This window comes from Pezoporus occidentalis, unplaced genomic scaffold, assembly GCF_034315485.1.
Source record: "Pezoporus occidentalis ecotype Australia unplaced genomic scaffold, CSIRO_AGI_Poc_V1 ctg5, whole genome shotgun sequence".
Lineage (NCBI taxonomy): Eukaryota > Metazoa > Chordata > Aves > Psittaciformes > Psittacidae > Pezoporus > Pezoporus occidentalis.
This window is the reverse complement of record NW_026915835.1, coordinates 12,734,960-12,750,284: the sequence shown is the minus strand read 5'-3', so window position 1 is coordinate 12,750,284 and position 15,325 is coordinate 12,734,960. Positions and strand designations below refer to the sequence as shown.

Sequence of the window (15,325 nt, the reverse complement as noted above, 5' to 3'; positions counted from 1 at the left end):
TCCCTGCAGCTCGGGCCTTGCCGCTCCGCAGTGCAGCAGCCAGGCAGAGGGCACCGAGCTGGGAACTGAAGCTGCTCTGGAGGCGGGAACAGACCACGATCGCTGACCCCTAACGCTTCCGGGCCTCACTACCGCAGCGGGCAGCAGCCCCCCGCCGCCCCGAGCGCACCGCCTCCCGCCTGCGAAGGGAAGGGCGCGCTCCGCCTCACAGCCCGCTCGCCGCCATTTTGGCCGGTTTGCGTCGCTTCCGCTGCTGGGAAGTAAACAGAGAGAGAGGGAGGGAGAGAGGGAAGGAAGGAAGGAAACAACGACGTGGGTGGGACGGGACGACGCGGGACAGACAGGGGAGCGGAGGAGGTGTTGTGGGTAGGCTTCGGTGGAGGGAGCTGATGTGGTCGGAGCTGAGGCGCCAGCGCGGCCCGAGTCCCGGTTAATGCGAAGCGCAGCAGGGAGCCGTCAGGTGAAGGGGCTGGAAGGGCGGCGCAGGATTTCGTCTGTACCCTGGCTGCGGTGCCGGGGGGGTGGGGGGGGCTGTCCGAGGGAGGGCCCTGCCTGGGAGCGGAGTCCCTGCGGGCTGGGGCTCGGCCGGAAGTAGCTGACCCTGAGGTGAAGCTTCTCCGAGAGTAGCGGGGCTTAAAGCCTATCCCTTCATATTTATAGGGTGTCGCTGTCTCGCAGCCGTCTAATGATAACAGTAACAGACTGTTTCGGCGGAGCTGGTGGTTCGTGGCGGGTAGGGGTCTTTAAGTACGTTCTCCCCATTAACGCGGTCCTTTTATTTCTGGAACAGCCTTCAGGTGTAAAGCAACACCACGATCTCAGGCTTGTTTGTGGGAAAGCGTTAGCAGCAGGATGGAAACAACCGTGCACAGTTGCTTGGGTTTTGCTTTGTGGTTTTAGGGTGTTTGTGGTTTTGGCCTTTGGGTTTTGTTGTTTGGTTTTTAGTTTGTTTTTTTTTTTTTTCTGTTTGATTATTTGGGGGGTTGTTTTTTGGGGGTTTTGTTTGGGCTTGTTGGTTTTTTTTTGTTTGTTTTTGGAACTGTCTCGTCTGCACCTCAGCAATAAAAACCATGTTAAGCATGTGCTTTGCTCCTCCTCTTTGCTGACTGAACTATGTGATTATGGTTGAACATGACTGTATTGCAAACAAGATAGAGTGGGTTGCACCCAGGTGCGGAGTTCAGAACAGTGAGTTCTGAAACCAGTCGTTACAGTAGGTTGAGAAATGTACTTGGAATGTCTTAAAGAGTCACGCATCCTGATTTCACTCGTCTTTCTGTCCTGGCAGAGTTGGCTATTCCTGTTTTTTGGCTTTCCTTTCCTGAGATTTTAAAGCAAAGTTGATTATAGCAGCGACGTGGAAAAACTGATCACTGATAAGTGTCTCCTGCATGTACCTGAGAGAGTTAAAAGCAGGATTGATGGTTCAGGCATTGTAGGAAGTGATAAGCAATCATTGTTTGGAAAATTTATTGTGCCTATACAGTAATGTGTCAGCATCACTGTCTTTCTTGCTGAAAACTTACTTCTGTTGGCCTTGGATTTAAAATAGTTATGTGTTTAGACTATCATATACATAAAATGAACTGAACTGCCTGATTGCATCTGCCTCTTCCTATATTAAATTTGCAGAAAGGTTTATTCTTTTAATTGGTCTTTTTTTTTTTTTTTTAATAATTTTTATAAGACTGGAAACTTGTAGGCAAATCTGCATTCTTTCAATTTTGCATTTGTTTCATTGTTAGGCATATTAAAAAGTTGAAACCAGTTATGTTTTTAAAAAGCTATTCTAATACTTTAATTTCTGAAACAAGATGACAAAAATTAGATGAACAAGTTAATAAGAAATTAACTTGGGATAGTACCCCACAACTTCCAGTGTGGGTTTTGATCTGCAACCATCATAAATTAACTACTTTAGAACTTACACAAGTTAGCTCAGAGGTGCAGCTTGTAAGTTGGCTGTGGGTGACCTGGGCCACTTCTGTCAGCCATCTCTCAGAAGTTAATTTTCCAGCTGAAAAATTAATACAGATTCACAGTTTTGTCAGTGGCAGCTCACTCCTAGTCTTTTCAGAAGAAAATGAAGGTGTCAGATCTAGTCCTCTTGTCTTTGAAAAGATCATTTATAGTAAGCATGCTGCATATGTGGATTGGCTCTACTGTACATGCACAATAACACCTAGAATGTGGTAAGGGAGAAAATACAGAACTTGTCCCCCTGAAGCAGTGATAAAAGCAGCCTATCTAACTAAAAAATCTATGCACATGTATTACCTTATTAGCAAAAGATGAGGCAGGATCTTGCTAGAGGAAGACTTGGAGAGCCAAGTCTCCGTTACCTTTAGTTTTTGACAGATTGACAAGAGATGGCTTTGGAAAGACTTAAAGACATCCCAAATTTGGCAAGTGAATAGCTTGCACATGGCAATTGCTCGTTATAACCTAGTTGTTAGGAATATCTGTTTAGCCTAATGTTTAAAGGAATATTACATTTCAGACTAGTTTATTACAAATAATATTCTGGGACTGTACTTAGTAGTTGTCTCAAAGACAAACGTGGCAGGTTTGCTCATCTAATTTGCTCATCTAATTCTTGATTAGGTTTAAGTTTATTTTGCAGATGGTTCTAGTCACTATTCACTTTTCTTGCTTTTGTTCTGTACTAGTGAAGTTAGTGGCTCAGCAGCAGAACTCTCTGCCAGGTGGAAAGCTTGTTTCAGCACAGGAGTCGTGTTTTGCATCGTCTCATAGTCATGAGCTGTGAATTACAGTAAATGTAGGTATTTTTCGCAGTAGTGTTTTCATCTTGTGCTTGCCCCCAAGTGCCACTGGGATTAGAAAATTAAATTGAAGAAAATCAAGATACAAATTCTGTTTATCAGTCTTTCGTGACAGTTGTTCAAGTTTCTTTACATCCTTTTATGAATAGCTTCAGATCTTAAGTGACAGTTTGCTTTTGTCATGTGAGTAGGTAAGGTTAAAGTGCTTTAAAGATAGGTAAGGAGATGCTGGCTTTGAAAAAATAACCTATGATGCGCTGGATGATAAACAGTATAATTTTCCACTTTTATTACACTTTGTTTTTAAAAAGGCTTCTGAACTTCCGTTTAGTTGCAGTACATAGCAAGGAAAATTAAGTGTCCATGTCACCCATGGACTGGGATGTGATAATCTTATATGTGTAATTGTATTTGAATGTTAAACCAGAATGATGTCAGTGTGTATGAAGTAAGTTTGTATGAAGTCAGTGTGTATGAACTAAGTTTGTCTTACAGAAATCATGGGGGCTTGGGAGGTGTTTATGCGTGTGAAGCCCACCCCTCCTCTGGATTCTCTCAGCTTTTTAGAAACTAGAATTGAGTGTGTTCTAGTTCAGTGTGAGTCTCATTCATCACCCTTTAGGATATGGTATGCATTGCATTGAGCTTTTAAAAAAAACCAGTTGGCTGCTAAATTCAATTGTAAGCTGGCATGTATAAAAGAATACACTTTGATCAAAATTCAGTGCTAGATTTATTCCAGATTTATGTAGTGGTGGGGTTTTTTTCCCCTCTTTAATAATGTAGCTTAAGGTAGAACTTGTGTGAAACCACTATGGATCTTCTTGAGAATGAGATAACCTTTTGCCTCAGACTTGTTGAATTTAGTATGATTTTGATGAAAGTTTTCGAACTCTTTTGTAATTTTTTTTTTTTTTCTTTTTGTGGGTTAAAGCTTCCACAGTTACTGGAAATCTTTTATAATCCCTCTTCACTAGTTAGTTGGAAAACCAGAAGGACACCAGTGTTCTCAATGAAATATGTTTTTAAGGGTACTGATTTAAAATAGGTGCATTCAAAGTAACCTTTTTAAAAAGAAATAAATAAAGGTTCTTTCTGGGAATAAAATGAACTTGACAGATACAGTTTCTGCAAGATGCAGTGCCTGCAAACATGCATCCACTTGTTATTTACTTTCTTGCCTGACATTTCCCTTCCTTGTTATTTTTGGATTACCACTTCAGAATCATAGTTACTTGTGGATTGGTTTGAGGAATTTTTGTTTCTTTTTCTCTTCTCCATGTAAGGGAGGAAAAACCTTGCAAAAGGGTGTCTACGGAAAACATACCTTCTCACCTCATCGCTTTTTTATTGATACTGTTGCATTTACAAAATGTATAGTTTTTTTTTTATTATTACTGTTTTTTGTAGAATGAAACGAGGAAGGAAAACTACTGAGGCCAACAGCAGTTCATCTGAAGAGACAACTGAGAAAGAATCCAAGAGACACAAGGTCACAGATGAGAAAACCGTAATCGTGCAGAGTCCAGACTGGGCAAACCTGCTTCAAGACATTATCCTACAGGTGTTTCAGTACTTGCCCCTTCTGGATCGTGCTCATGCATCACAGGTCTGCCGAAGCTGGAACCAAGTGTTTCATATGCCTGATCTCTGGAGGTGTTTCGAGTTTGAACTGAATCAACCAGCTACATCTTACTTGAGGGCTACACATCCTGAACTAATCAAGCAAATAATAAAGAGGCATTCCAATCACCTGCAGTATGTAAGCTTCAAGGTAGTGTATTTTATAGGCTTTTAAACAATTTTTATGAAAATAAAAGCATTTGTTAAACTTGATTCCCCCCCCCCCCCTTCTATTTAGAGTGCTTTTAAGAAACATCTCAAATACTTTGAGACAGTACTGATGGTTCATCTATAATAAATATCAAAGCATGAGACGTATGGTTTGTCCCAGTAATTGAAAAACTGATGATAAAGTGTAATTGACAACTGCGATCAGAACATTTTAACACATTGAAAATTAAAGAACATCACTAAATGTTAAGAAAGGCTTATGGTGTTATTTTTGTGGTTAGGATTGTCAGTTATTTAGAAAGAAAAATGACAGCTCTCAGTGTGGTAGCCTTGTTTTCAGGCCTACTGCAGAAATGGATTCTCTAAATGGGCATATGGACATGGAGGTTACCTCCCAGTTAATTTGTTTTATTTGGATATATTTTTAGGACTAAATTTTGGAATAACAGTTCTCAGCATAACTTTTCATTGCTTTAATTCAGTTACGTGGGGATTTTCTTGTTTGGTGCTTGTTTTTTTTTGTTTTTTCTTGTAACGCCTCTAGCTGTTTAAAATTCTGCATCAATGAGTGGGAAGCAATACTTCAGTTCTGATACTACTGTACAGGTGTATACCTGCCTCAGAATTAAGTTTCATCGGGATGCATAAATTGAATGTTTTCCCATCTTGCATTCTGTAGGGAGCTGAATCTATTCATCGTTAGAAAAAATCTAATGCACGGAGAGTGACTTCAGTACTACTAATAAGCAACTATTGGTTTTACTACTGAATTGAGTGTGGTTATCTGTGTATGGCATCTACTTAGCACAGCTGCATTTCAGTTAACATGGGATTTGCACAGGATGATGCTTGGTCTTTGCAGTCATGGAATTAATTTCAGCAGATGAAAACCTTTAACATTGGCTTACATGTCACTGTTCTGGAAGGGTGCTGTGCAAGAGTCATGGCTGTGTATGCATGAGCTAAGTGACAAATTTACAAAAGAAGTTACTTCTGCAGCCAAGTGGACATACTAGATCTGTCAGAGATCTGGCAGTTTTAATGTAGGAATCACGAGCGTGTTGGTAGCTCGGGCTACAAACCTCTGCCTGATGATATATTGCAATATTGCAAGATTGAATATCTTGAAATAACTGTAAAGCTGATCCCTCACCGTGATGTTTTACCAAAGTGTATAGGAGAGTGGCAAATTTACAGCAAATTATCTTGGATTTTTGGTATGTGCTTTTCGGGGCAAAAAGAATGGCACTGATGGATTCTCAGTGAGGTGGTTTGTGGGCTTTTTTGACATCACGATTCAGAAGGTAAAGTGGAAAAAAACCCATTAAAGTGTATCTGCTCTACTTTGCTTTTTGTAAAAAGGGTGTGTTTGATACAGTGTTTTCTGAATAATAAATCTTTCTGTTTTAAGGTGGACAGTAGCAAAGAATCTGCAGAAGCAGCTTGTGATATTTTGTCACAGCTTGTGAATTGCTCTCTGAAAACGCTTGGCTTAATTTCAACTGCGCGGCCAAGCTTCATGGATTTACCAAAGGTATTTTGATATGTATATTTTTTCTATAGTGCAGTATTTCAGTGTTTCATGCAGTATTCCTACAACTTTATGAAAAGCTTTATTGTAAGAATATGAATCTTTGGTTAAGGAAAGCTTTATTACTGAGCTCTATAAAGGAAGGAACTGAGGTGTTGTACTAAGATGGATAGTTACGTTTCCTTCGTTCTCTGCATCATGTGAGAACTTGGTTCTGACCTTGTTTTCCTAAGTCCTTTTGTCTATTGACCTCAATGTAACACTGAGCAACATGATGCAAGTCAGGAGGGTAGACGATTTGCATCTGTATAATTGTACTGTGGAACTGTGGGGATATTTAGGAGACTATTTCAGTCAAACAAGTGGTAGAGTTTTATACATGTAGGCTTACTGTAGGGATTATATTTTCAATGAGCTCTGTTCAGAAAGCAATATGATCGTGATTTTCAGTACTTCATGTCACACAATGTCAGATTCTTAGGCAAAGTGCACTGTATTTCTGAAATTTTCTGTCAGATTTTTACCTTGAATGTTTACCAAAAATTAGATTTTGTTAAAATGCATCTGCTGTAGATGACAACAAATCTCTTATATGTGTTTCTAAACAAGAATTCCTGCTAGTGAGGTAGAAGGGTGCTGTTGCTGAGGAGCAGGAGAGTGGTTGGGGTAAACTGGACTGCTTGTTCTATGGCAGTGATATCTTGGATGTCTTACAGCCTCAGTTCTTGAGTCCAGTCTCGCCTATATATGAAGGGCCAAACAGAGCTAGACTATTAGCTGGATCTCAGTGACGTCATTGCTAATGACGGCAACAAGGATAAGGAAGAACTAGGGACAGCCTCAGGAAAGGAAGTAGGTTATAGGGCTTAAGCAAGGTTAGTTACAGAAGGATTATCAATTACTATCCTTGGCAGCGATCACAGCCACATCATGTAGTTCTCTTGAACATGTATTTTTAATCCTTAATTTTCAAAGGGGATTTCCAGATCTTTAACTCTTTTCTGTATGCTTTTTTCCCTTTTTTTGATCTGCTTTGAGAAGTGACTGTAAGAAAACCTGAACATGGTGAAAACAATCCATAGTGTGTTGTAAATACTTTGTCCTTTCAGCTCTTGATTCTTGTTTTATTTCTTAATCTGAATGCTGGTTTAGCTGTTTTACTTAGTTTTCACTGGAGGGATATGTTATGATCCTGTTCAGCTTGTCAGTACAGTTGGGAGTGGTCCCTAAAGCCAAAATGCCTAATACTTCTGACTTGAACTTTCTGTTTCCATTTGCATTGGCTGATTTTGACAGTTTATGTGAAAATATTAATTCCTGCTCTGAGTGTGTGTGAGTTTTACCAAAACCACATACCTATCACGTAAGAATGGGCTAATACTGTTGCCAGGCCTTCTTTCACATAACTCTATTCAGGATTCTATAAGTGCATGTGGCTCAGAGTGAAACTGTATTGAAGTCAAAGTAGCAGGTAATTTTGTGGGATACTTAATGTAGTGCATGGAGGAAGTACTTTTTTTAAGTCTTCTATTCAGTAAATCCTGTAAGAAATCATGAAGATAAGCCTATTATTCACTTCCTTCATACCCTCAATGATTTCTGTAAGCACTGCTGCAGCTGCTCCATAGTCTGTTTATCAAGTTCAGGTGCTCTGGGCTCTGCCTTTACTGGTACGTTTCAGTGGTTACATAGAAATGCTGAGGACCAACCTGGAACTCCATTACCTGTGCTACTTGGAATCATTGAATAGTTAATTGATCTCCTGCTCCTTGGCTCTGTTTAGACTGCACCACTCTGCTTTCCAAGACAAATCCATTCAGACCCTAAATTCTCTGCGTGGATGTTAGGCAGGCAGTAGTAGTATTTGACTTTGGACATACCTTAACAGTATAGAGCTGCCAATTTTGACTGTGTTTGCATGTCACTGGTGCAGCTTAATTTGCCACATGGAAATTTGTATTCGAAGATGTTTCTTTGAGAGTGTGACATGCAAATAACCCTCAAAATTAGGGCTTGTAGGCTTTCTCTTTGCTTGTGGTCTTCCTAGAGTTAGGTTTGTGTAGTGGATTGTCCTGGGCCAGGTTCTTGATTGATGTCTAATGTTAGACATTCTGATTTGCCAAATACATAGACTGATAGCAAAAAGTTACTGTATTTTCTCTACTCAAAAAATGTAAATTTTAATATTAATTTTTAATTATGCAATATCAAGGGAATGCTTTTCCAGCAAATGTTGTCAATAAGTAAAATAAAACTAGGACTGCTGTGCACAGTGTAGAACCATTGAGATGTTTATTTCAAGTACTAGTGTTTCATTTACACTCTTTTTTTTCCAGTCTCACTTTATTTCTGCACTGACAGTGGTGTTCGTAAACTCCAAATCCCTCTCTTCACTTAAGATTGATGATACACCAGTAGATGATCCATCTCTCAAAGTACTAGTGGCTAACAACAGCGACACACTGAAACTACTGAAAATGAGCAGTTGTCCTCATGTTTCTCCAGCTGGTAAGCTACTGTGACTTGTTTCTTTTGTTTGGTTTGGTTTTAAACATGAAATGCATTCATTAAATTCTGTTTGAAACTGATAAAGCCCTGAAAAAATAGTGGTGGGGTGAGAGCAAGGATGAATGTGGTATCTACAGAAAATGTCACTGAATAAAATAGTAATTCAGCTGGTTGTCAATCCATCCATCCTACCGCTTGCAGAGTGACTACTGAACTAATAATAAAACAGTGCATGTCTGTTCTGGACAAATAACTAACCTCCTGTGGAACTTAAAGGCATATATATTGACTTGATAGTGCACTGCTTCTTCAGTGACTATTTAAGTATTGCAGTGTAATTAAACTTTTTGGAACATAAGTTCCTTTTCTGCAGTTTTTGTATGGGTTGAGTATGGGTTTTGAGTGCTGCGATGTTTTGGATTATGAAGATGCTGGTTTAGTCATTCTGAAAGAAAGCAGTTTAATCTTTTACTGGAGTGTAAGTGCAAACAGTATCGACAACAGGGAGATGAGACTGAGATGTGCAGAACTTCTGTCATTATCAGATGTACTTCATTAGCACTCTAAGCGTGTTTGTGGCAAGAATGAAGCCAGTTTGTATCGGAATGAAATAGCTGAGGATTGTCAGAGTTCACAGAATTAACATTTGTGGAAAACGTGTGCAATACACCACAAATCTAAGATTGATTCACAGCTCATTAACTTGACAGTTCAGATTTTTCACTGAGAAATGGAAGAGGAATTGTAAATGAGATGCTGGCAACTTAATTCAGTTCCTCATTTGAGGATAAGTAGAAACTGCTGTAGTCACCATAGCTTTCTTCATGCAAGTATATTGCAACTATAAATATTAGGTATATGTAAAATTCACCTCCTAATATGTGGGAAAATGATACTGTAGCAGAGGGCATGTTACTATAGTGATAACAAAGAAAACACAAACACATACCTTTTGCAGGCAACGGTCTCGGACAAAACCTTGTATTTGGTTTTGTATACAGAATTTCTGAAAATGCAGGTTTGTTTTCTGGAAGGTTTGTCCAACAAGGTGTTCACCAGCATGTTAACTGGAATGTTATTTCCTTCAAAGCTTTGTAATCGTAGGTTGTTTAAATTAGCTTGAGTGACTGCTTTTTCTGACTTAAAATTTTGTTTAAGAATCCTTGTGCTTGAGAAGTACAGGAGCTATAACGTGTTTGTCCAGGGGAAGAGGCTCCAGCAGTAATTTGTAACTAGGCAGAGTAAGTCAGTTCCTTGGACTTGGACTCCTCTTGAAGGAAAATTAGAAACTTTGAGCACTGAGACCTACCTGGATTTTTTTCTATTGGGAATATTATAATTTGCAGACTCTGGAAAAATATGAATTGAACCGAAAGGGCCATGAGATATGCAAAACTAATTACTTACAGATGCACTTCAGATGGTATAACATGCCTTCAGATTGCAGATCAGGGTGAGATGGAATATGTTCATTACTGGTTTAGTTCTCAATAAATTTCTTCCTGAAGGACAGAGAAGAGTAATGCAAGGTAGTGCAAGGGGGAGACTCCAGTACTACAGGGATAAAGGAGAAAGATTGATACCAAACTGTGAATTGCTTCCAAAGGATGCTCTGAATAGTCCCTGGATAGTTACTGTACAAAGAGGCATATTTGGGTTTGAGCTGGAGAAACAAAGGCAGTGATGTACTTCTAATCTTTGTGAGCATATTTGAAGTTTCTGCTCTTTGCTGTTTCCTCTCTGAAGTTTAACTTGCATTAGAACTGCAACAGTAACTTGTCAAAACAATAATGGTAATTTTTAAATCCACATTGATATGCTGTTTTTTATTTCCAGAAATACTAGCTGTTGAAACAGCGTGAACTGAAAGCCTTTCTGCTCTGCTTTGGGGGCAGGGAGTTGCTTCTTTTCGGGTGGGGGAGTAGGGGAGAAGAGTGGCTGTTGGGTGCGTCTGCATTAGCAGTTCAGTAGAGGGATTTCTTTGATGCAGATCGGTGCTATATGGTATCAAGACTGATTTACCTCTCAGTGACACATAGGTTTAGGCAGTGCTGATTGAGGGATGTTGTGAACAGCATGGGCTCCAGGCAGGCCCTCCAGTAACTGTCTACACTATGAATGGTCAGTTCTATGTGACTTCATTGGCTATGTAACTTCATTGACAGAATGCGATGTGGATATCTCAGTCCTTGACCCATCAAAAATCACAGCAAGTTGACCCCCATTCTTCCCTTTTGTGCGTTGCACTAGTGAGTGATGTGACAGTGTATGTGGATCTTGAAACTCTGCTGAAAAATATTTCATGTGCCAACAGCCCTAGGTATTACGAAGCAGCATGCTTGAGTCAACTGATGGGGAGTGGTCAGAATAGCCTTTCCAGGAGTACTGCTGTAAGAATAACCTCATTACTATTTCAGGCCAAGACATTATCTCTGGAATGTGCAGGAGGTACACACAAGTTTGTAGTTATGCTTAGTTTTCATTTTGTACTCCAATCTTGAAAAAAAAAATATATATAAAAAAAATCCGTATTTTCTCTTCATCTTGGATCCCATCCTTTCCTTCCTGAATGAACTGATGAGTACTGTTACATCTAGAAATTGTTTTTATAGGAAATAGTTGCTGTCAGAGTTGGGTTAAAATTCTGTTTACCTAAATTCTGCTTTTTTTTTTGCCCCCCTTTTTTTTTCAGTTTATCTAACTTTTTTTGCAGTTGATAGTATTTGATATAGTTAAAAGAGCTTCTGATGCATGTATTCTTGCAGATCCTCAGGTGGAAAATACAGACTTCTTTGGAGTACACAGTTATGCAATATTTTTACAGTAATTTATTTCATAAAGTGTTTTTAGACTCAGTGTAGGCTTCTGTTTTGAATTTAATAACTAGATCTTAAAATAACTGCTGTCTTTCTGTATTTCTTCTCATTGCTTCAAAGCTGTAGTGTATTGAGCTCAAGCTTTTCAGCTCCGTATTAAACGTGATGTTCCCATCTCTCCTATTAATGGAAAGACCATATCCCAGTTTTCACACAATTTTCTGGGTCACATGGAATACAGAGGACTGCATGCTTTTTTAGTACTTTTGGGTTTATTTTAGTACTGTTACCAGCATGGTACCATTGCTTATGTCTGCAAATAGGATGAGTGGGAAGCCTAAAGGCTGAACTGAATTCTTTTTGTTAATGTCTTTGCTATGAGCAGCAGGTTATATTGATTGATGAAAGGGAGAGTCTAGAAATTACTGTTCTATGAATTACTGCTTCTAATTTTTAGTGTTTTGCCTCTTCTATTTTCTTCTTGCTGTTGCTTTTCCAAATTTAAGTATTAGTGCTTTGCTAGAAAGAACAAATACTGACAGCAGCAACTCCCACATTTAATTAAATATCCAGCATGCATTTTCCATTTGCTTCACTCAGGTGACAGATCTCATTCATGGTGGCTTTGTAAGCCAGAGGGGCACAGCAGTTCCTCCAGAGCAGGCTAAGGAAATACTTCTGTATAAGCCTCTTTTACAAAAATGAAGTTGAGTATATGCAGCCTTACCAAAGGGCAGAACAGTCAGAGTATGATAGTTCTTGAGTTTGTCACATGAGAATCCGCTCCCACAGGTCTTAAGGTCCTTTCCAACTCAGACCATTCTGTGATTGTGTTCTCTTTTCCCAGGTATCCTTTGCGTAGCTGACCAGTGTCATGGCTTACGTGAGCTGGCACTGAACTACCACCTGCTGAGCGATGAGCTTCTGCTTGCTTTGTCTTCAGAAAAACATGTCAGGTTGGAACACTTGCGCATCGATGTTGTCAGTGAGAACCCCGGACAGACTCAGTTCCACACAATTCAGAAGAGCAGCTGGGACGCTTTCATCAAGCATTCTCCTAAAGTAAATTTAGTCATGTACTTTTTTTTGTACGAAGAAGAGTTTGACCCATTCTTTCGTTACGAAATACCTGTCACTCACCTTTATTTTGGAAGATCAGTAAGCAAAGATGTACTTGGCCGCGTTGGGATGACGTGTCCTCGGTTGGTTGAACTGGTTGTGTGCGCCAACGGATTACGGCCACTGGATGAGGAGTTGATCCGTATTGCAGAACATTGCAAGTATCTATCAGCTGTTGGCCTCGGAGAATGTGAAGTCTCTTGCAGTGCCTTTGTTGAGTTTGTGAAGATGTGTGGTGGTCGTCTCTCACAGCTTTCTATTATGGAGGAAGTTTTGATTCCTGATCAGAAATACAGCTTAGAGCAGATTCATTGGGAAGTTTCAAAGCATCTTGGTAGAGTCTGGTTCCCAGACATGATGCCTACATGGTAAAGTCCTTAAAAGACTTCAGGGCAGATGGAATAGTACCTTAAGCCCAAGCTTACCATATTGCAATTTATTGTATAAGCATATTTAATAATACAGCTTTTACTGTAAATTACTTAATGATTTGATTAGAAAATTAATCTTTCATTCAGAATTATTTATGAGATCCACATTCAAAAATAGAAATCATGGATAGCTCCAAACCCGATTTTTATCCAAATGAAAATCCTTTTTCTGTTCTGAATTTGTTCTTTGTCAGTGACCTCAAACTTTTATGGAAATAAAAAATGTATTTTAAAATATGGAAATGTACCTACAAAATGTCAATTTCAATAGGCTGTTCTTTCCTTTAGATATTGTTATTGAACAGGATCAGATGTGATCTTAAAAGCAAAACAAAGCCACACATAAACTGCATGCTTCTGGTGCAGGCTGCAGACACCAGTTCTAAGCCCAGGCACCTAGCTCGCAAGACCTAGATAAATAGATAAGTACACCTAGATAAATACACCTAGAGGCGTATTTAGTAGGCTGTGAAATAATACATTCTTTTATATCAAAGTCATAAAAGGCAGGAGCAATACACAATAACATAGTTTAGACTACTAAAATACTGTTACCTTATTCAATGGATTGTTAAGTAAGTCCATCTAAAATGGAGTGCAGTAGTAGTGTGAGCTACCAGAAGTGGTGTGGTTTTTCTTACCCTCTACGCATTTTAATGTAGTCTGCTTATGGGGCCTCAGATCTATGTCTAAACCTGTTTTAAGGTATTTATGTCTAGCTCAGGAAGCGAAAGCATTCTGGGGAAAAATGTAGATACATTGTATTTAACCCACATTAGAGTTAATGAGCTTTTCTTGCCCATTAACCAGTTTTGCAGCTAGGGTCAGATGGAATAAGGTGTAGTTTATGAAGTGAACCCTGAAGTGTTAAATGTGATGACGTGGATGTGAAGAGCATGAGATGTGAAGGCTAAAATTTAAGTGGTGACCAGGAATCTTCTAACAAAACCTTAGACCTTTTGGCTGCTTTCAATTTGAGAAAAATGACATTGTAACAGTTGCTTAAGCTGTATAAACTAATTGTATACTGTAAATCTGTTTCAGAAACGTTTATGTATAAAGTGAATGTTTGATAGATGATCATTTTGTATACTTTGAATTCAGCTAGCTCGATCACTTCGTATGTAAAAAACCTAACAGCAGTAAACTTGCATTGAGTAGAGCAATAGGCAAAACCTTGTTTTGAATATTTGGTTCATCAGTTTTATTAAAGAAGGTTTTTAGTCTGTAAGTGCTGTAGGCAGTGTATTGCCTGTGATCTGGATGTGGCTTGTGACTTCATTTCTTACCACCGCCAGTTACGTTATTTGCTCTCCTCCGTTATTGATGGGTAACACTGACGTCTTCACGTGGCTGCTGAACGTGTTTGGAAGCCGTCAGCAAGGAGGAGCTGCTCCAGCCATGGGCCAGGCTCAGCTGAGCAGGCAGCCTCTTCCCATATGCGCAGTACAGCTATTCCTGAAAATGAGTAAATTTTCTTCATTTCTGACTTGGGAAGGTTTATCCAAATGTACAGTTCAAGTGTAATACACTCATGAGCGTATTTAAGTTCATAACTGTTTTGAGCAAGCACAGCTCAGCAGACTGGACATCTTTATAGGGGAGTTGTGTGTTTCTTTAGAGATTTGATTTAAGAATCACATTTTCTGAAATATGCATTTTTTTGTATTAGAATTTGTTAAATCAATGTAATAGTATAATTTGCTTTTATTTGTATAAAAGGTGTCAATATATTTAGTCCATAACAGTAAAAAAAGATCAGTGTTTTTTATACTCTGACTCCTGGATTTGCCTGCCTGATATGGTGGACTACCCCTAGGAATTACTAAATCACTAAATGTGCATGTGAAGTAATCTCGCCCATAATGAAGGCAGAACATCTCTGAACCTTGATGGCCAGTGCCCCGATGTCAGCAAAGCAAACCTACTGCTTACTACTGTGGTCGTGGGAATAATTAGAGGCAATGCACAACCTCCATGCCAGTGTTCCCTCACTTTGAAATTCATGTCTTTGAAATCCAACATTCTGCTTCCCACAGAGAAACCTCTGTTGAATCTCTTCTTTCCACTGAAGGTCAGCAGTTTTTTATTACAGCATTCTTAGCTCAAATAATGCAGCTATGAAACAAACTTCCCAGGCCAAGTCTATGTAGTGGCTTCAGGAAAAGCTACAGTGCTCCCTTTTAGCCAGTCATCTTGCACAATTCTTACTTTGCCAATTCTTATGTTGGAACAAATTAATAATAATAAAAAAATAAGTAAAAATCCATGACGTAGTAACCAGAGTACCACAGACTGTCATGATGTTCACTAGGAACATGAACATAGGTGTCTTACAGCTGT

At 39.2% G+C, this 15,325-nt stretch overlaps 1 protein-coding gene across 2 annotated transcripts; it reads left to right on the top strand.

Moving 5' to 3' along the window:
- The first annotated feature begins 313 nt into the window (after nucleotides 1-313).
- On the top strand, nucleotides 314-14,761 carry FBXL3 (F-box and leucine rich repeat protein 3). Of its 2 annotated transcripts, none has more exons than XM_062636949.1 (5): nucleotides 314-460; nucleotides 4,194-4,557; nucleotides 5,989-6,111; nucleotides 8,445-8,616; nucleotides 12,280-14,761. In XM_062636949.1, exons 2-5 carry the CDS (start codon nucleotides 4,195-4,197, stop codon nucleotides 12,921-12,923), a joined length of 1,302 nt encoding a protein of 433 aa, XP_062492933.1. In that variant the 5' UTR covers nucleotides 314-460; nucleotide 4,194; the 3' UTR covers nucleotides 12,924-14,761. The 2 variants fall into 2 exon arrangements, with proteins under 2 accessions (XP_062492933.1, XP_062492934.1); XM_062636950.1 differs by lacking the exon at nucleotides 314-460 and adding an exon at nucleotides 584-606.
- Nucleotides 14,762-15,325: the final 564 nt, after the last annotated feature.